Source organism: Salvelinus fontinalis, chromosome 4, assembly GCF_029448725.1.
Source record: "Salvelinus fontinalis isolate EN_2023a chromosome 4, ASM2944872v1, whole genome shotgun sequence".
NCBI lineage: Eukaryota > Metazoa > Chordata > Actinopteri > Salmoniformes > Salmonidae > Salvelinus > Salvelinus fontinalis.
In genome coordinates, this window is record NC_074668.1 from 73,904,313 (window position 1) to 73,922,873 (window position 18,561).

The 18,561-nt window shown below is 39.7% G+C and overlaps 1 protein-coding gene across 1 annotated transcript in view; it reads right to left on the reverse strand.

The window, feature by feature from the left end:
• LOC129852925 (mucin-2-like) overlaps positions 1-13,553 on the reverse strand; it is a 39,548-nt gene extending 25,995 nt beyond the window's left edge. The window contains exons 1-11 of the mRNA XM_055918523.1: positions 13,364-13,553; positions 11,662-11,909; positions 11,286-11,469; positions 8,630-8,699; positions 8,336-8,393; positions 7,921-8,049; positions 7,583-7,622; positions 7,370-7,468; positions 7,239-7,277; positions 753-1,020; positions 500-614 (exon numbers count right to left, since the gene is read on the reverse strand). Of these exons, the coding sequence (XP_055774498.1) occupies positions 500-614; positions 753-1,020; positions 7,239-7,277; positions 7,370-7,468; positions 7,583-7,622; positions 7,921-8,049; positions 8,336-8,393; positions 8,630-8,699; positions 11,286-11,469; positions 11,662-11,909; positions 13,364-13,553 (1,440 nt within the window). The remainder of the gene's footprint in view (positions 1-499; positions 615-752; positions 1,021-7,238; positions 7,278-7,369; positions 7,469-7,582; positions 7,623-7,920; positions 8,050-8,335; positions 8,394-8,629; positions 8,700-11,285; positions 11,470-11,661; positions 11,910-13,363) is intronic.
• Between the last annotated feature and the right edge of the window lie 5,008 nt (positions 13,554-18,561).

Here is an 18,561-nt window from a genome sequence, read left to right on the forward strand (position 1 = left end):
AGAATGACCAGATACAATTTGTTTTGTTCACAAAATCTCATCCTGTTCAGCACCATTCACATGTTCAGTCTTGGCTATCCTCCATGTTAATACTCTTTATTTGTATTAAATTCTTTGTATTAAAGTCTTCTTATGAAAGTCTTTGTATTGGGGAGTGACAGAAAATGTAATTCAAATCTACAAATATTTGCAAACACTTCATCAAATAAACATTGGAACATTAGCCTGTGTGTGTATAGCGTATACATCTTCCCATATCCTGTTTAATTCATCCTCGTTCTTCAGGTAATTCTGCCTTTCAATGTTAATATTTTAGGAGGGGAGTAGACAGTGCTTCAGCCAACAAGGTGCAGCAAAAAACAGGTGTCTCCCCCATCACGATCAACTGCTGATCATTGCCATTGAAGGCAAAGATGCTATGCTTTTAATCTACAGACAAATGTAACATTATTAACTAATCAACCATTGAAGAGTAAAATTTGAGAAGCAGGTATTTTACCATTAGGGAGTCATCCTTGTTCCAAACAGCAACCAGCCCCAGTTTGGCTACGACCTTCACATTGGATGTAGTCTTCACGATGCTGACTCCAGACAAGCTGAACGGCAGGGTCACCCTTCAGGAGGAAGAAGATGTTTAAAGGTCATCCTATACATTATGATTGTAATGTTTATTAAATTCCAGAATGTAGCACAAAATCCTCAAGAGAGGTGCTTGCAGAATGGCGAATCAGTCAAATGACAGGGAAACTCACGTCTGCCCATTGACCACAACAACTCCCTTGGATAGCTCCACCACTACACCATCCAGCTTCATGGTGATCTTGCTAATGGTGGGCTGGTTGTCCACCACCTGCCGCCTCATCTGGATGTTGAAAGCCTCATAGCTGCTCTTACACAGTGAGGTCACAACATGGTTGCAGGTGGAGGGGAGCTGGAAAAAGTCCCCGTCGAAGGTCTTGAAATGGTAGTTACCCCATGTGCTGCAGACCTGGTCATTGTGTGAGGCATTCACTCCTGAGGGACAAGAAAAACAAATGTCAGTTCCTTCTTAGCTTATTGATGGATACCCAGTCATTTATTCATTGTGCATTCTGTCAGTCATTTACCTGAAAGTGTGGGTATCGTTGTGATCATTGTCGGGATGATTGTTACACTTGTTGTGGGGCTCACTGAAATAAAAGCAATTCATGAGTATTTTACAATATTATATGAACATTCCGGATAGAATTCAATAATTGCAGATTTAGATTGTTGCATTGCACTTTTAGAAGTGTATTTGATTTGCACAGCAGTATGTCCAGACGAAGGGACATTTGAGGCATGATGTGACCCATTCAATATTTATGGCGAACCTAAGGCTCCATTAAATCCGTATCGCCAAAGTTAAGCCCTATCATGCAATGGCATTTTAATGGGAATGTTCCTGCGTTCGCAGAGTTTGCGTTCATGGTAAACACTGCATATGTCAGCGCAATCGGAAATTACCTTCAAATTTCAAGTACGACAATAGGGATTGAATCGAGCCCCTAGTTTACCAAAAGCTGCATGGTTAATGTGGCACTTAATTTCACTTGACAATTGATTCAAACAGCTGCAAGGGGATAACAATTGTAAAATCAATGTTTCAGGGTCTTCTGTGCCTGAACTACTTTGATGTTCTATGAATTGCGTAGGTGGGGTCAAAACATTTGGAATAGTCAGCCCTGGCTGACAGGTCATCCGACACATGCAACAGGCCTGAAGATTCCTCAATCAAGTGTCATCTGCTGTCTAAACTAAACACAGTGAATTCCGATGACAGTTCAGTTCCTAGTTTACATATTTAGGCATCAAATGTTTCCTGTCAGTATTATTTGAGTAATATCAGACATACTTACCACAACTGATATTTTAACGATATACATTTGAGTTTTTGTCTGTATTCTGTTCTTGTTTTCATTCCCAATCAACATTTTTATTGAACACACCCATTGTGGGGAGTGCTTTATGTATTTATATCACTATAAACTATGCTACAACCACTCATGATAACAATCACAAATTATAACGATTTCTGCAAAGTTTCTGATTTTTCACCACAAATGTGTAACATTTTCAAATTTAGACAGAAACAATCTCATAAACAAATGTGTATAAGGAACAGAAATAGGGTGAACATTTAAATTAATAATGTAATCATATGATCATATGACTGCTACTGTATGCCTACTGTCAAATTGTTTAAAATGCATGTATAATTCATGTAATCACTTTTCTGTGTGTTGGTACATTTCTGAATAGCTAATGCATTTTTTTTTTTTTACATAATGAGATTTTACATAAAATATATAGTGTATGTTATCAAATCTGAAAGTGACCTAATCATACTACACTTGTGGTTACAGCTTTTAAAACCTATCGACCTGCTGAGTGTCAATAATCGTAATCATTTGGCGTTGTCCTGAATATTTACTATTTGTAATTAACAATCAGTCTGATTTATGAAATAATATGTAGATTTTACAGATTTGTCAGACTTTTAAAAATGTAGAATAATTATATTATAGTAATAATCAGAATAGTTTCTGATTCAGGCAAATTAATAAATATTCTACCAACCTGTTTGTGTTGATTTGATCAGTAGTGCCAGGCATATCAGCCTCCATATCGGTGTATCCTTGGTTGTCCCCATGGTGATCCTGTGGGTAGTGAACAGGTCCTACACAGGTGATATGAGAGAGGTGCTTAGGATGGATCTGGTTTTTATAACCACCTGTATTTGAGGAGGGACCTTAAAGGTTAACACAAAGGTGGGGCCAAAGGTTAAACATGGCTCAATGACGACTTTAAGACTTCAATGTTCTGTCTATGAGGTTTTTCAGTACATTAACAGTAAATTAAGCATGAGCATTTTTATACAGATTTAGCTATTTTCATTAAGTATTCGATTATTGGGATTAGTTGTGTACCCCTATTGTTATTATAAACTCAGGGGGTTCATAATGTCCTTTATTATAGACCTACACATCTATATTGCACAAGAGAAGTTACTTAATAGTCTTATGTGATTCCATTTTTACAAGGAGAGGTGTCTTCCTTCCTCATTCAGTATCTATCTCAGGCAGCATCTCCACTCCAGTGGTTTAAGCTTTTGGTATTTGGTATTGTATTAGGATCCCCATTATCCAAAATGCAGCATATACTACTCCTGGTGTCCACAACACAATACATGTTTTTTTCTTTATGTAATGTAAATTTGAATGTGTAATTACAGATACATTCATAATAAATAAGTAGTGAGGTTTGATAGAACAAAAAAGTGTATCTCCACAGCCATCAAAAACTCAGCCAATGTATAGCGGATTAATAATACATTAATCCACTCTATTGGCTCAGTATCTTGAGCACACATTGTCCAAATGCAAACATTTGTCTCGCTGCTGTTGCTCAAAGGAGCGATCAGGCTAATTGTATTCATAGTTAGTATTCATGGACTAGTGTGACTCACCGAGCTGATCCAGGAACTGCATCCTGATTAAAAATATATATATATTAAATTGAAAATAATTCAAAAATTATTTTAACACACTAATGTGCATTTTTGCACAACTATTGTAAGTATTATTTCACAACTATTATAACGTTAATCACTTCAGCTTTCTCATATGGCCACTAAGTCTATCAACAGTATCAAGCTATTATTGTTGGGGTGTTTTTAAACTCAACAGGAATAACTAGTTTGTATATAGCACATACAGCCCATGCTGTTGCAAAATTAACTTAGCTTTAGTAACATATTAGCATTTTTTATGTTTCATAGCATATCTATGTTTTCCAAATTCATGTTTGAAAATGTTACTTTTTTTACTTTTTTGTCAAAAAAAAGTTCAATTGATGGTTGTCATTTTAAGGCTTATGGTTATTGGTTAGATTAGACATACCTTCAAACCCTCACTTTAAGCATACATTTTAAAAATGTCAATATGTTACGTGTCTCAACATAAATATGTGCCACATGTAAAATATCACACTAAACGACCAGAAAGTACACATTTGACTTAAAACCCATTACACAAGTTTGCTATACCTGCATGGCTTTCTACATTTCATTTTACATTGATACTAACTTATTCTACCACCGATGTATATGTAACTGCCAAAATAAAGGAATCACATGAGTAAATGAGGGATACAAATTGAAAAGCAGGTGCTTCCACACAGATGTGGTTCCTGAGTTAATTAAGCAATTAACATTCCATCATGTTTAGCATGGTCGTGTGTGTGTGTGTGTGTGTGTGTGTGTGTGTGTGTGTGTGTGTGTGTGTGTGTGTGTGTGTGTGTGTGTGTGTGTGTGTGTGTGTGTGTGTGTGTGTGTGTGTGTGTGTGTGTGTGTGTGTGTGTGTGTGTGTGTGTGGGTTTATGTTCTAACGCCCAGTTAAGATACTTTATGTTGGTGTTTCCTTCATTTTGGCAGTTCTGTCAAGCCAAATCCTGTTTGGTTTTAGTGATTTTCCTGCCATGAATGTAACACATTAAATATTGTACCGTCAGGTGATCAACATTTGTGGAAGAGTTGCCTTTTTTTATGAGGTCAATCATCTAACTTTTTTTTATCATCCATTGCTGACAGAGCCGACCTATGTGTGAAAGGATCATATCTGTATATGATCATGTCTACATTCATCTGCTATAGGGTAGAATCTGTTGCAGGTTTGCAGGTTTGCAGGTTAATCCTTTTTGTATCTGACCCATCTTTACATTGGACAATGGAATATTCATAGTGGTCAGTCTGGAATTCATACAGAGCTCAAACCTCACTACCGTACCTAGGGCACTCATCCAAAATGCTAATGACTGATTTATGACTGATAATTGACCCAGCCTTTAAATGTCTTTCACACCGCCTAGGCTATGGCATATGCCCTTGTGTCTACACCCCAGGTGGTTTCTTTCCTAACAAAGCCTTCACTGAATAGCCTATCCATCCTTCCCCACCAATCCCCACCTAGGTCTTGCCAGAGGCTGTGTGCGGCTCCACCTTACCCAAAGGTTTCAACAATGTTTGATGAGTTTAGCAGCTCTGGGTTGCGTATTTGGCTGCTCTATCGTCATAGCTATACTTGGTTTTTGTATAGAACCATTATTACACAAGCTCTGGGTAAATAGATTGAGGTTGAGAGTAAACTCAATTCAGCATACAGAAGTAATATTATACAGAGCAAGTTGATGAGCACTCTGAATAACTCAAACAAACTGTGATGATTTATGGGTGACAGCTTAATGTTAAGTGTAACTAAAGGTTAGATTGAGATAGGTTGATACAGGAACCTTTATGTAAAAGTAAGTGTAATATTGAAACATTTTGAATAGAGTGGGAGAAATGACTCAGGATTAACTATCCAGGGTGGAGCACACAGTTGAGCAACATATGTTTACTGTTTATTGGCTATATAGGCTAGTAAAGAGAAGTTCTCTACAACACTATGTTTGAGAAATGTTTACATAAAAAATATATATATATTGCTTAATTATTATATTATTTCATGGGTATTTTACTGTGCCTGGTCTAATTATGTTATACGTATGACCCACTTCCTGTGAGCTCAGAGTTCCTTTTTGATGACTTGGCAGCAAGTATACAGTGCCTGGAGCTGGGTAAAACTAATAAACAGTCCTAGTATTATGGCCTTTGGGCAATGGGGTCCCTATTAAGTTGACCCTACCTGTTCTACTGCATACTTTTAATCTCACAGAAATGTTGTTTGCCTACATAGGTGGGACTTTCAATGTTGATTCAGCGTCAATACAATTAGCATTGAAATGTGTATCTAATCCACTCCACCTCAAGGCATAATCTACTAAAAAAATCTGTCTATCCTGCCCATAGCACTTGGCACCACACTGACTTTTATTTAAATCAATTGTATGTTTTTGAAAATCATTCTCTTTCAGGTTAGGGTCTTCAAAAAAACTTTTAAACAGCCTCTTAAGCCTCAACTAACTAAAAGATGTCAGCAAAATGTCCTTTTGGACACCAACACTTGTTATGCCAGTTGTAGACAAGTCAGTACAACATGATCATGTTATAAAGCAGGTACAGTGCTCTTTTCTGCAATATTAGTTTTGATTTGAATCAAGTCTATTTCACATTTTGTCTGATTGTTGTGAGGCTACAACATCAGTAAGGTAAGTCATCTGTAACAGTGGACTGGTTATAATAGCAAAAGAGGTCTATAATTTCCTCCAACTAAGGTGGGAACCTTCCATTTCTGTTCACACAGTTTGACAAACACTATCAAAAATATTTGAAAGAAATCGTTTAAGTGCATAATACTTTATTACTTTATTATTCCTCTAAAATGAAAATGTGTCTTTAGTACTGTATAGGGAGGAGCACAGGGTCAGCCACAGTGCTGAGTCTAGACAGTCTAGAGGTTAGCTAAGTAAGTTTCTCAAGGACAACAGTAGGAAGTGGTGCCAGGGATCTGAACCCAGCAACCTTTAGATTTCTGATCCGTTTCTCTAAACTAACACCATCTCAAATTGAAATAAGTGTTTGACACTTTGAATTGTGGTTGTTTGTCTGGAAGAGGATAAAGCATTGTGTGTCTGCAATCAAATATTTCCCAACTGAATTTCTAAAGCAATGAAAACAAGAACGTGGTATATATGCATAGCCTATTGGCAACTTTATTTATGTGTTTTGAATGGCTAAAATAAAACAAACTGAATAAGAAGCTGAAACTATTTCTCTTACGTTTAGCAGATTACTTTGCAGGAAAGTGAACAAGTTGAACGTAAATAGAGAACTAATCTAAGCAGTAAAGGGATGGTAGTGGAGAGTCATTCATCTTCTCCTGCGTCGTGACCTTGTGACCTGGGTCGCCTCTGGGGTCACGCACTCTGTCCTCTGGCAGCCACATTTATTGATGTGGATGTAGGAGTGGTTGAACTTTGACCCGTCTGGGCAGATCATCTCCACTTCCTTCTTGGTGGTGGATACTTCCCGACAGCAGGCACAAGAGCGCTCCATCATGTTGGCCTCAAGAGAATACCTGAAAACAGAAAGGAGAGGTGATGTTATTAAGTGGAAGTAATGATGGTAGCAGTTGTAATTATATAACATTAGCTGTGTTTAAACAGGCAGCCGAATTCTGATGTTTTGACCAATCAGATGAGCTCTTTTGACAATAATTGGGCAGAATATCAGCATATGGCTGCCTTTGTAAACACAGCCACTGTAACCTAACATAGTGAAAATATAATTTGTAGTTTGCATTTAGACAGGCAGCCCAATTCTGTTAAATTGGGAGGATTAATGTGTTAGTGTTCCTGAAATATTTCAGTAATGATCAAAATACTCACATGGCATAGGTGCCACAGGATCCACCACATGTTGTCACTTCCACCTCGTTTGCAGACTTGCAGCCATTGCTGTCCAGGTACACTTTGCTGTTTGTCACGTTGCATGGCTTAGTTATTTTAATACCTGCACACAAAAGTGTCAATTTCAAAAGCTAAAATCGTTTTTTCAATGCATGATAAAGGGCAAGAATGATTTACAAATGTCTATCAAAAAGGATGGTGTTAAAAAGACACTCACAGACATGGCAGCAACCATCTGGAGCAATGACTTCAGTTCCCTTAAAAACAAGAAAATGGAAGAAAAAACAAGAAAAATTTTAAGTCACTGACGTAGCGTTTACAAAACTCACTCCACATGTTTTTCAGTGCAGTGTTCTTGCATTGTTCACCTTAAGCAGCAGGTGTCAATAACCTCACATAAATACACAGTAGGTATACTATATTAAGCCTTGGTCTGAGTGACTGGGCATGTTTAAACTGTAATTCACAAGTATGATTTTTCACATTGTCCAGTTGTTTTTAAATGGGCCAGTTTCCCGGACCCAGATAATTTGCCAGATGGTTATTGTAACTTACGGGTATGCAGTCTTCTGGGTAGAAGTCAGGGCACACAGTCTTAGCCTCAATTGGGATGAATTGGTCCATAATCTTTGCACACTCAAACTTGAGACACTTGTCTCCAGATGGTATCCAGACAGAACCAGGCTGTAGAGGTGAGAATGTGAAATATATCAACAGGAGATTCTTCAAATGATAAAAGATAAGATATACTATATCATTGCTAAGATAGTTATTTTGCGTAACACTTGAGTGCTAGATTACAATTACATGTTGCTCTTTTTAAATAATCAGGCTAAAATAGGACTGATATGTTTTATGAATTGTATAAAACAAAATGCAATTTGCGAATCTGTGTGAGAGATAAATAATGCTGCCTGATGCTATTTTACCTGAATAGTGTGTGTGGTATTATCTGGCAGCATAACCACACAGCTTGTCTGTACACACTTCCCACAACACTGCCCAGGAACGGCTTGATGATCATAGCCCTGAAAGGAAGAAGACAGACCAGAGAGGAGAAAACCTTTATGATCTCTCTTATACCAATGTGTGATCCTGGTAACTCACAAGTAATTACACTTATCCAGTAGTAGCCCAATGATGGACACATAGGAATCAGGGTTATTATAATATTTTGACATGGATAAGGACTGACATTACACTAAGATTGTTGAATTACATAATGAGGCCAAAGGGTGTCGATGTGTCAATGGAGATCACTTACCTGCTGGCAGTGAGTGTCACATTCAGTAGGTTGACACTCAATGATATGTAGATGGGTTTGGGCATCCACCCTGTCACCACACACACAATTCTTACACTTGTCCCCAGGAACATTGGCACCAGGCTGGAATGAGAAAATACAATATTTCAATGGAAAATCTATGAATTGAGATGCTTTTTTTGTCCTATCTAATGTGGATGGATGGATTGACCAAAAAATATTGTTGCACCCTGATAGCTTAATGAAGGTATTTGTTTAGTTGAACTTATTTTTTTATTAATGTATGCAAGTAAAATAACATTGTCCTCTTTTATTAAGTTACATTCAAAAGTGTTGATCATATAAGTGGTGGGACTGGCCAAATAACATAGCATAGAATGCATCCGCACCTGATATTCAGTGTTGTTAATCACACAGACATCATTTGGTACTGTGGGGCAAAGAACATGGAAAATCATTCAATACTGCAACTAACATGTTGGGATTTCTAGGATATGCACAAATACTGTACACACACACTCAAGCACATGCAAACGCATACTCACGACATTGATAAGTTGGGCAGCAGACTCCCATAGTTGCCTCTGTCTCGAATCCGACTGGACAAGTTATCTTGGAAGCAGAGCATAGTGTGACATCACACTCTGTTTGGAAAGAAAAAAATATTGTAAAAAGAAATATGCAAATGGCCACATTGGTTGCATATATTAGGTAATCACCAAAAATGTAAATGTTTTTACTGAGTTGTTCCAAAGCCTCCATAAAGAGCATATTATCCAAAGAAGTCACTCACCGCATTTGTCCTTTTGACAACAGTCAACGGTTTCTACGACCTTAACTTGGCCCTCCTGACCACAGGTGAGAGGAGGCTGATGTTGGCATGCCACAGGCTGGCACTGGATTTCCAGACTGTACGGGTCACAAACACAATCCTGGCAGTTGCTCACCCAGGTCTCATTAGCCTGCAATGAGGAACATTTTAAGCATATCAAGGTTTGTATGGACACTACCAGTACAAAGTTCAATCATTCAGTGTGTGGAATCCTAAATTACTGAAGCGCTTTGTTCTATGAAAAGCACTATAGAAATGCAATACATTATTATTATTATTATTGTAGTTGTTATTATTGCATACATTCTTGTACATGATTGTCAAAAGTGAACTACCCACATGATGTTAGCGTGTATATCAGAAATGAATAGTTTATCTGTCCTCCTAAAACCCGTGAGTGAAATTCAAACACAATTTTACCTCTTTCCATTCTCCATTAGGTAACGGGCAAATATCTGATTAACCAAAGAGAAAAAAATACATTAAAAAACGAAGTCATTGAAGTCCATTACACTACTTAGTTTTGATAATGTACTGTATGTACCGAAATCACTTGATAAATCAATATCAATCAAAATAAACCAAACCCCACACCATTGAAGTATCTGAAAAATGCTGTGGACATTTTTTTTTTTTTTACAAAAAGCTAAACCAGCTTTCAAAAGACAATGAACAATTAACACTTTGTTCTTCCCAAAGTGAAGGTCAGCAGGATGTAGCTCCTATTACAACACAATACTGTAAGTCACCACACCCTCAATATACAATGCTATTATTTGACCATTCTTACCACAGCTGGGGATACAGTAGTTTGAACTGGAACTCATCAAAGTGGTACCAGGGGGGCAATAGCATCCCTCCAATTGTATATCTCCCATGACGCTGAACTCATTTTGAGTCTGGATAAATTTGAAATTGTACCTGCAGAGATATTCAAAAAAAATCAATAGCTGAGAGACTTTTCCCAATCATTATACCCATCCACTGAACAAGAACAGCATTATACATACCAGGCATTACAGGTTGGTTCAACTTGTGGGCCGCAGGCATTATAAACCTTGGGTTTTTCGCATGTGAAGTCTGTAGCAGGAGATAAAAAGGTAAATAACCAATAAGTTACATCATAGAGAGGCTATCTGAGCTTTATGGTCTTGAGGAGTGACCTACTTACCACATTGTCCATTTGTATAATTTCTCCACTCAATACAGACTCCTGCTTGTGCACATGCGTCAGCATAGGTCTGCAAGCTGGTGCAGCCAATGGTAACATCATCCATATAACACACATCAAAGATACATGCCACAAGGAATGGCTCGTAGGGGATTATCTTATGGCAACTCTCAAAGACCCTTGAAAAGAGGTTATGCTTCAGTTAGAGTAGATACTTAAATATGATAATTCACTTTGTTTTGTCATCAGGCTTTGTCAAATGATTGCCGTGTTTTAGTATGTCAAGTTATTGTTCGCACTGAGATTATTCTGATTGAGAGGTTATCGATACTACAGAGTAGATTTATTGTGAATACTAATTGCTACGTACTTGCTTTGAATGAGATGACAAATGGGTGGATCGCAGCCTGTTTGTTGTGTTGGTGCCTGCTCTGGTGGTGGTGGTGGTGTGCACTGACTGTTATTGTGGTCAGAAACATGCCATTGGTGTGCCATGTCTGGACAAGATGAATCGATAGTCCCATTTGGCAAGCGGCAGTCATCTGTCCGGTTATTGTCACATGTACCTGAATAAGATTGAAAACCATCGTTAGACAATGAGACATCATGGGGTAATCATGGTAACAGAGTGACCATAAAACACCTGTACTCACCACACTGTCCCTCAGTGTTGCCACTGAACTTGTCCCAGGGCAGGTATATGCTAAACATAAGACCAGTGAAAGACACCTTGGCATTAATTGCTGGTATGACTAAAAGGGTCTCAATTCCGTTGTCTGTGATGCGGAAGTCCTTGGTCTCATATGCTGGGATGATGCGTTGCTGGTTTACATAAATCTAGTACAAAAATATTAAGAGATGGACAAAATGGTTACAATAATTTGTATACCCAATATCTCCTATATCTAATACATAGAGGATGTATATCCATCTTAAATGAAAGCTAATAAATATTTAAGCTAATCGAAAATCTAATCTCTATTATAGGAAAAGGTCTTGAACATACAGTATTTGAGATATTTTAGTTACCAGACTTGTGAACACTCCATCAACATCCTTCGTGGTCATGAATATCTTGTAAGATTGGTAATAAATTGTCAGAGACTGAGGGCAGGAAAGTCCATCTGGGGCATCACAATAGTAATTGTCGATTACAACACTGAAGTTGTACTTTGGCAGGATTTCTTTGACCAAGACGTAAGAACAATTTCCTTGGAAGCCATAGTATGTTCCATCAAAGGTGACATAGTGAGGATCTCCCCAACCATAGCAGATACCTTTGTAAGAAGAAAACAATTAGCATTTAGAAGGACACGGATATGGTAGTTTTATGCTAAATGAATAGTGTGGTGCTGAAATGTTTCCAATGTGAGACATTCATGTACATTTACTGCTATTAACTATAAGATAACTCTAAACCAGTCAAGAGTAAGGATTATGTTTCAGATTTTGAACTAAAATCAATTGCTAAAGTGCATTTTGTAAAACAAAGACTAAACTTATTTTTAAATTTGTTGTGAACTTACATTGACACACATAGTGGAAACAGCATCCAGATTCGTCATACACTTTGATTGGAGGATAGTTATTTTCACATGCTATAGGCTTCGGAGTCTCACAATGTACATGGTCATAGATAATTTTCCCGTTGGCACATGTTCCGTTACTGCACTGGTTATGTATCCAACTGTCACCATTCTACAAACACAGAAAAGTATTAGGCATACAGGAAATGTCTACAAAATCATATTTTTGTATATTTTTTATTAATCACCCTTTTGTAAATAATAATTCCAATGGAATGTTTCCAAAAAGGTTAGATATAGAAGAGAAAAGACCTGCTTTGGAGGATGTTCATGGGGACAGTGGTTCTCAATGGGATATTTTGGGGTGGTGGTTGGTCTTTCTGTTGTATGTGGTATTGTTGTTGTTGGGAGCAGTGTAGTGGTGGGTGAAGTAGTGGTAACTGGGGTAGTTGGTACATCACATCTGACAGAACGGGTTTCTACTTTGCAAGTCTTGTTGCAGAGACCAATGTAGCACCATCCATCATGGTCAGAGACATTGTAAACAATTGAGCCTGAAAGTATTTAGAAGAGTATTACATTTTGTACAATTTAACATGTATAATTCAATATAAATTGAACATTCGAATGGCTGAACTAATGGTAATATACAAAAGGTTTCAAATGTGAAAAGGTGGAGAGAAAAAAAACTTACCAACGGAGAAATCACGATGATTGAAATAGCAAAAACATACAATGTTTCCAGTGGATGGAATTGTTGGTGTTTTTGTTCCACCAGTTATTACAGGAAATGAGATTGTAGGAAAAGTACTAGTTATGGGTGGCTGAGTTGTTGTTGTTGTTGTTGTCATGGGAACCAATTCTGTGGTGATCGGGATGTGTGTTGTTGGCGCACATTGACAACATTTCACTCGTATCTCGTAATCGAAGCACTTTTGCTGAAGACCTTGCTTATTGTTTTGACAAATCAGTCCAACGGATGGATTGCAAGTCACGTCTTGGCCAAGCTGAGAGATCTGAAGTCCAGGGTATTGTTTTGCTCTACATTCAACTGCCTCTGGAGCTGAGCAAATGTGATAACCACTAGCAATGATGTTCTTAATGGATTCATTATCTCCACCTTCAGAGCCAGAGGTTGGCTGACCAAGGTTGATCCAGTCTGACCACACACAATTTTCTTCACCATTGCAGGGGGTAGTTGATACTCCTGTTGAGGTTGATGTAGGAGTAGAGGTTGGAGGTGCAGTAGTGGTGGAAGGCAGAGTTGTTGTTTTTGTTGTAGATGGAGCTCTCGAAGTTAGGATTGTAGTAGTGGGTGTAGGAGTAGTGGTAGAAGGAACTGTTGTTGTTGTTGTTGTTGTTGTTGTTGTCGGGATGTGTGTTGTTGGTGCACATTGACAACATTTCACTCGTATCTCGTAATCGAAGCACTTTTGCTGAAGACCTTGCTTATTGTTTTGACAAATCAGTCCAACGGATGGATTGCAAGTCACGTCTTGGCCAAGCTGAGAGATCTGAAGTCCAGGGTATTGTTTTGCTCTACATTCAACTGCCTCTGGAGCTGAGCAAATGTGATAACCACTAGCAATGATGTTCTTAATGGATTCATTATCTCCACCTTCAGAGCCAGAGGTTGGCTGACCAAGGTTGATCCAGTCTGACCACACACAATTTTCTTCACCATTGCAGGGGGTAGTTGATACTCCTGTTGAGGTTGATGTAGGAGTAGAGGTTGGAGGTGCAGTAGTGGTGGAAGGCAGAGTTGTTGTTTTTGTTGTAGATGGAGCTCTCGAAGTTAGGATTGTAGTAGTGGGTGTAGGAGTAGTGGTAGAAGGAACTGTTGTTGTTGTTGTTGTTGTTGTTGTTGTCGGGATGTGTGTTGTTGGTGCACATTGACAACATTTCACTCGTATCTCGTAATCGAAGCACTTTTGCTGAAGACCTTGCTTATTGTTTTGACAAATCAGTCCAACGGATGGATTGCAAGTCACGTCTTGGCCAAGCTGAGAGATCTGAAGTCCAGGGTATTGTTTTGCTCTACATTCAACTGCCTCTGGAGCTGAGCAAATGTGATAACCACTAGCAATGATGTTCTTAATGGATTCATTATCTCCACCTTCAGAGCCAGAGGTTGGCTGACCAAGGTTGATCCAGTCTGACCACACACAACTTTCTTCACCACTGCAGGGGGTAGTTGATACTCCTGTTGAGGTTGATGTAGGAGTAGAGGTTGGAGGTGCAGTAGTGGTGGAAGGCAGAGTTGTTGTTTTTGTTGTAGATGGAGCTCTCGAAGTTAGGATTGTAGTAGTGGGTGTAGGAGTAGTGGTAGAAGGAACTGTTGTTGTTGTTGTTGTTGTTGTTGTTGTCGGGATGTGTGTTGTTGGTGCACATTGACAACATTTCACTCGTATCTCGTAATCGAAGCACTTTTGCTGAAGACCTTGCTTATTGTTTTGACAAATCAGTCCAACGGATGGATTGCAAGTCACGTCTTGGCCAAGCTGAGAGATCTGAAGTCCAGGGTATTGTTTTGCTCTACATTCAACTGCCTCTGGAACTGAGCAAATGTGATAACCACTAGCAATGATGTTCTTAATGGATTCATTATCTCCACCTTCAGAGCCAGAGGTTGGCTGACCAAGGTTGATCCAGTCTGACCACACACAACTTTCTTCACCATTGCAGGGGGTAGTTGATACTCCTGTTGAGGTTGATGTAGGAGTAGAGGTTGGAGGTGCAGTAGTGGTGGAAGGCAGAGTTGTTGTTTTTGTTGTAGATGGAGCTCTCGAAGTTAGGATTGTAGTAGTGGGTGTAGGAGTAGTGGTAGAAGGAACTGTTGTTGTTGTTGTTGTTGTCGGGATGTGTGTTGTTGGTGCACATTGACAACATTTCACTCGTATCTCGTAATCGAAGCACTTTTGCTGAAGACCTTGCTTATTGTTTTGACAAATCAGTCCAACGGATGGATTGCAAGTCACGTCTTGGCCAAGCTGAGAGATCTGAAGTCCAGGGTATTGTTTTGCTCTACATTCAACTGCCTCTGGAGCTGAGCAAATGTGATAACCACTAGCAATGATGTTCTTAATGGATTCATTATCTCCACCTTCAGAGCCAGAGGTTGGCTGACCAAGGTTGATCCAGTCTGACCACACACAACTTTCTTCACCATTGCAGGGGGTAGTTGATACTCCTGTTGAGGTTGATGTAGGAGTAGAGGTTGGAGGTGCAGTAGTGGTGGAAGGCAGAGTTGTTGTTTTTGTTGTAGATGGAGCTCTCGAAGTTAGGATTGTAGTAGTGGGTGTAGGAGTAGTGGTAGAAGGAACTGTTGTTGTTGTTGTTGTTGTTGTTGTTGTCGGGATGTGTGTTGTTGGTGCACATTGACAACATTTCACTCGTATCTCGTAATCGAAGCACTTTTGCTGAAGACCTTGCTTATTGTTTTGACAAATCAGTCCAACGGATGGATTGCAAGTCACGTCTTGGCCAAGCTGAGAGATCTGAAGTCCAGGGTATTGTTTTGCTCTACATTCAACTGCCTCTGGAGCTGAGCAAATGTGATAACCACTAGCAATGATGTTCTTAATGGATTCATTATCTCCACCTTCAGAGCCAGAGGTTGGCTGACCAAGGTTGATCCAGTCTGACCACACACAACTTTCTTCACCATTGCAGGGGGTAGTTGATACTCCTGTTGAGGTTGATGTAGGAGTAGAGGTTGGAGGTGCAGTAGTGGTGGAAGGCAGAGTTGTTGTTTTTGTTGTAGATGGAGCTCTCGAAGTTAGGATTGTAGTAGTGGGTGTAGGAGTAGTGGTAGAAGGAACTGTTGTTGTTGTTGTTGTTGTTGTTGTCGGGATGTGTGTTGTTGGTGCACATTGACAACATTTCACTCGTATCTCGTAATCGAAGCACTTTTGCTGAAGACCTTGCTTATTGTTTTGACAAATCAGTCCAACGGATGGATTGCAAGTCACGTCTTGGCCAAGCTGAGAGATCTGAAGTCCAGGGTATTGTTTTGCTCTACATTCAACTGCCTCTGGAGCTGAGCAAATGTGATAACCACTAGCAATGATGTTCTTAATGGATTCATTATCTCCACCTTCAGAGCCAGAGGTTGGCTGACCAAGGTTGATCCAGTCTGACCACACACAACTTTCTTCACCATTGCAGGGGGTAGTTGATACTCCTGTTGAGGTTGATGTAGGAGTAGAGGTTGGAGGTGCAGTAGTGGTGGAAGGCAGAGTTGTTGTTTTTGTTGTAGATGGAGCTCTCGAAGTTAGGATTGTAGTAGTGGGTGTAGGAGTAGTGGTAGAAGGAACTGTTGTTGTTGTTGTTGTTGTTGTTGTCGGGATGTGTGTTGTTGGTGCACATTGACAACATTTCACTCGTATCTCGTAATCGAAGCACTTTTGCTGAAGACCTTGCTTATTGTTTTGACAAATCAGTCCAACGGATGGATTGCAAGTCACGTCTTGGCCAAGCTGAGAGATCTGAAGTCCAGGGTATTGTTTTGCTCTACATTCAACTGCCTCTGGAGCTGAGCAAATGTGATAACCACTAGCAATGATGTTCTTAATGGATTCATTATCTCCACCTTCAGAGCCAGAGGTTGGCTGACCAAGGTTGATCCAGTCTGACCACACACAATTTTCTTCACCATTGCAGGGGGTAGTTGATACTCCTGTTGAGGTTGATGTAGGAGTAGAGGTTGGAGGTGCAGTAGTGGTGGAAGGCAGAGTTGTTGTTTTTGTTGTAGATGGAGCTCTCGAAGTTAGGATTGTAGTAGTGGGTGTAGGAGTAGTGGTAGAAGGAACTGTTGTTGTTGTTGTTGTTGTTGTTGTTGTCGGGATGTGTGTTGTTGGTGCACATTGACAACATTTCACTCGTATCTCGTAATCGAAGCACTTTTGCTGAAGACCTTGCTTATTGTTTTGACAAATCAGTCCAACGGATGGATTGCAAGTCACGTCTTGGCCAAGCTGAGAGATCTGAAGTCCAGGGTATTGTTTTGCTCTACATTCAACTGCCTCTGGAGCTGAGCAAATGTGATAACCACTAGCAATGATGTTCTTAATGGATTCATTATCTCCACCTTCAGAGCCAGAGGTTGGCTGACCAAGGTTGATCCAGTCTGACCACACACAACTTTCTTCACCATTGCAGGGGGTAGTTGATACTCCTGTTGAGGTTGATGTAGGAGTAGAGGTTGGAGGTGCAGTAGTGGTGGAAGGCAGAGTTGTTGTTTTTGTTGTAGATGGAGCTCTCGAAGTTAGGATTGTAGTAGTGGGTGTAGGAGTAGTGGTAGAAGGAACTGTTGTTGTTGTTGTTGTTGTTGTTGTCGGGATGTGTGTTGTTGGTGCACATTGACAACATTTCACTCGTATCTCGTAATCGAAGCACTTTTGCTGAAGACCTTGCTTATTGTTTTGACAAATCAGTCCAACGGATGGATTGCAAGTCACGTCTTGGCCAAGCTGAGAGATCTGAAGTCCAGGGTATTGTTTTGCTCTACATTCAACTGCCTCTGGAGCTGAGCAAATGTGATAACCACTAGCAATGATGTTCTTAATGGATTCATTATCTCCACCTTCAGAGCCAGAGGTTGGCTGACCAAGGTTGATCCAGTCTGACCACACACAATTTTCTTCACCATTGCAGGGGGTAGTTGATACTCCTGTTGAGGTTGATGTAGGAGTAGAGGTTGGAGGTGCAGTAGTGGTGGAAGGCAGAGTTGTTGTTTTTGTTGTAGATGGAGCTCTCGAAGTTAGGATTGTAGTAGTGGGTGTAGGAGTAGTGGTAGAAGGAACTGTTGTTGTTGTTGTTGTTGTTGTTGTTGTCGGGATGTGTGTTGTTGGTGCACATTGACAACATTTCACTCGTATCTCGTAATCGAAGCACTTTTGCTGAAGACCTTGCTTATTGTTTTGACAAATCAGTCCAACGGATGGATTGCAAGTCACGTCTTGGCCAAGCTGAGAGATCTGAAGTCCAGGGTATTGTTTTGCTCTACATTCAACTGCCTCTGGAGCTGAGCAAATGTGATAACCACTAGCAATGATGTTCTTAATGGATTCATTATCTCCACCTTCAGAGCCAGAGGTTGGCTGACCAAGGTTGATCCAGTCTGACCACACACAACTTTCTTCACCATTGCAGGGGGTAGTTGATACTCCTGTTGAGGTTGATGTAGGAGTAGAGGTTGGAGGTGCAGTAGTGGTGGAAGGCAGAGTTGTTGTTTTTGTTGTAGATGGAGCTCTCGAAGTTAGGATTGTAGTAGTGGGTGTAGGAGTAGTGGTAGAAGGAACTGTTGTTGTTGTTGTTGTTGTCGGGATGTGTGTTGTTGGTGCACATTGACAACATTTCACTCGTATCTCGTAATCGAAGCACTTTTGCTGAAGACCTTGCT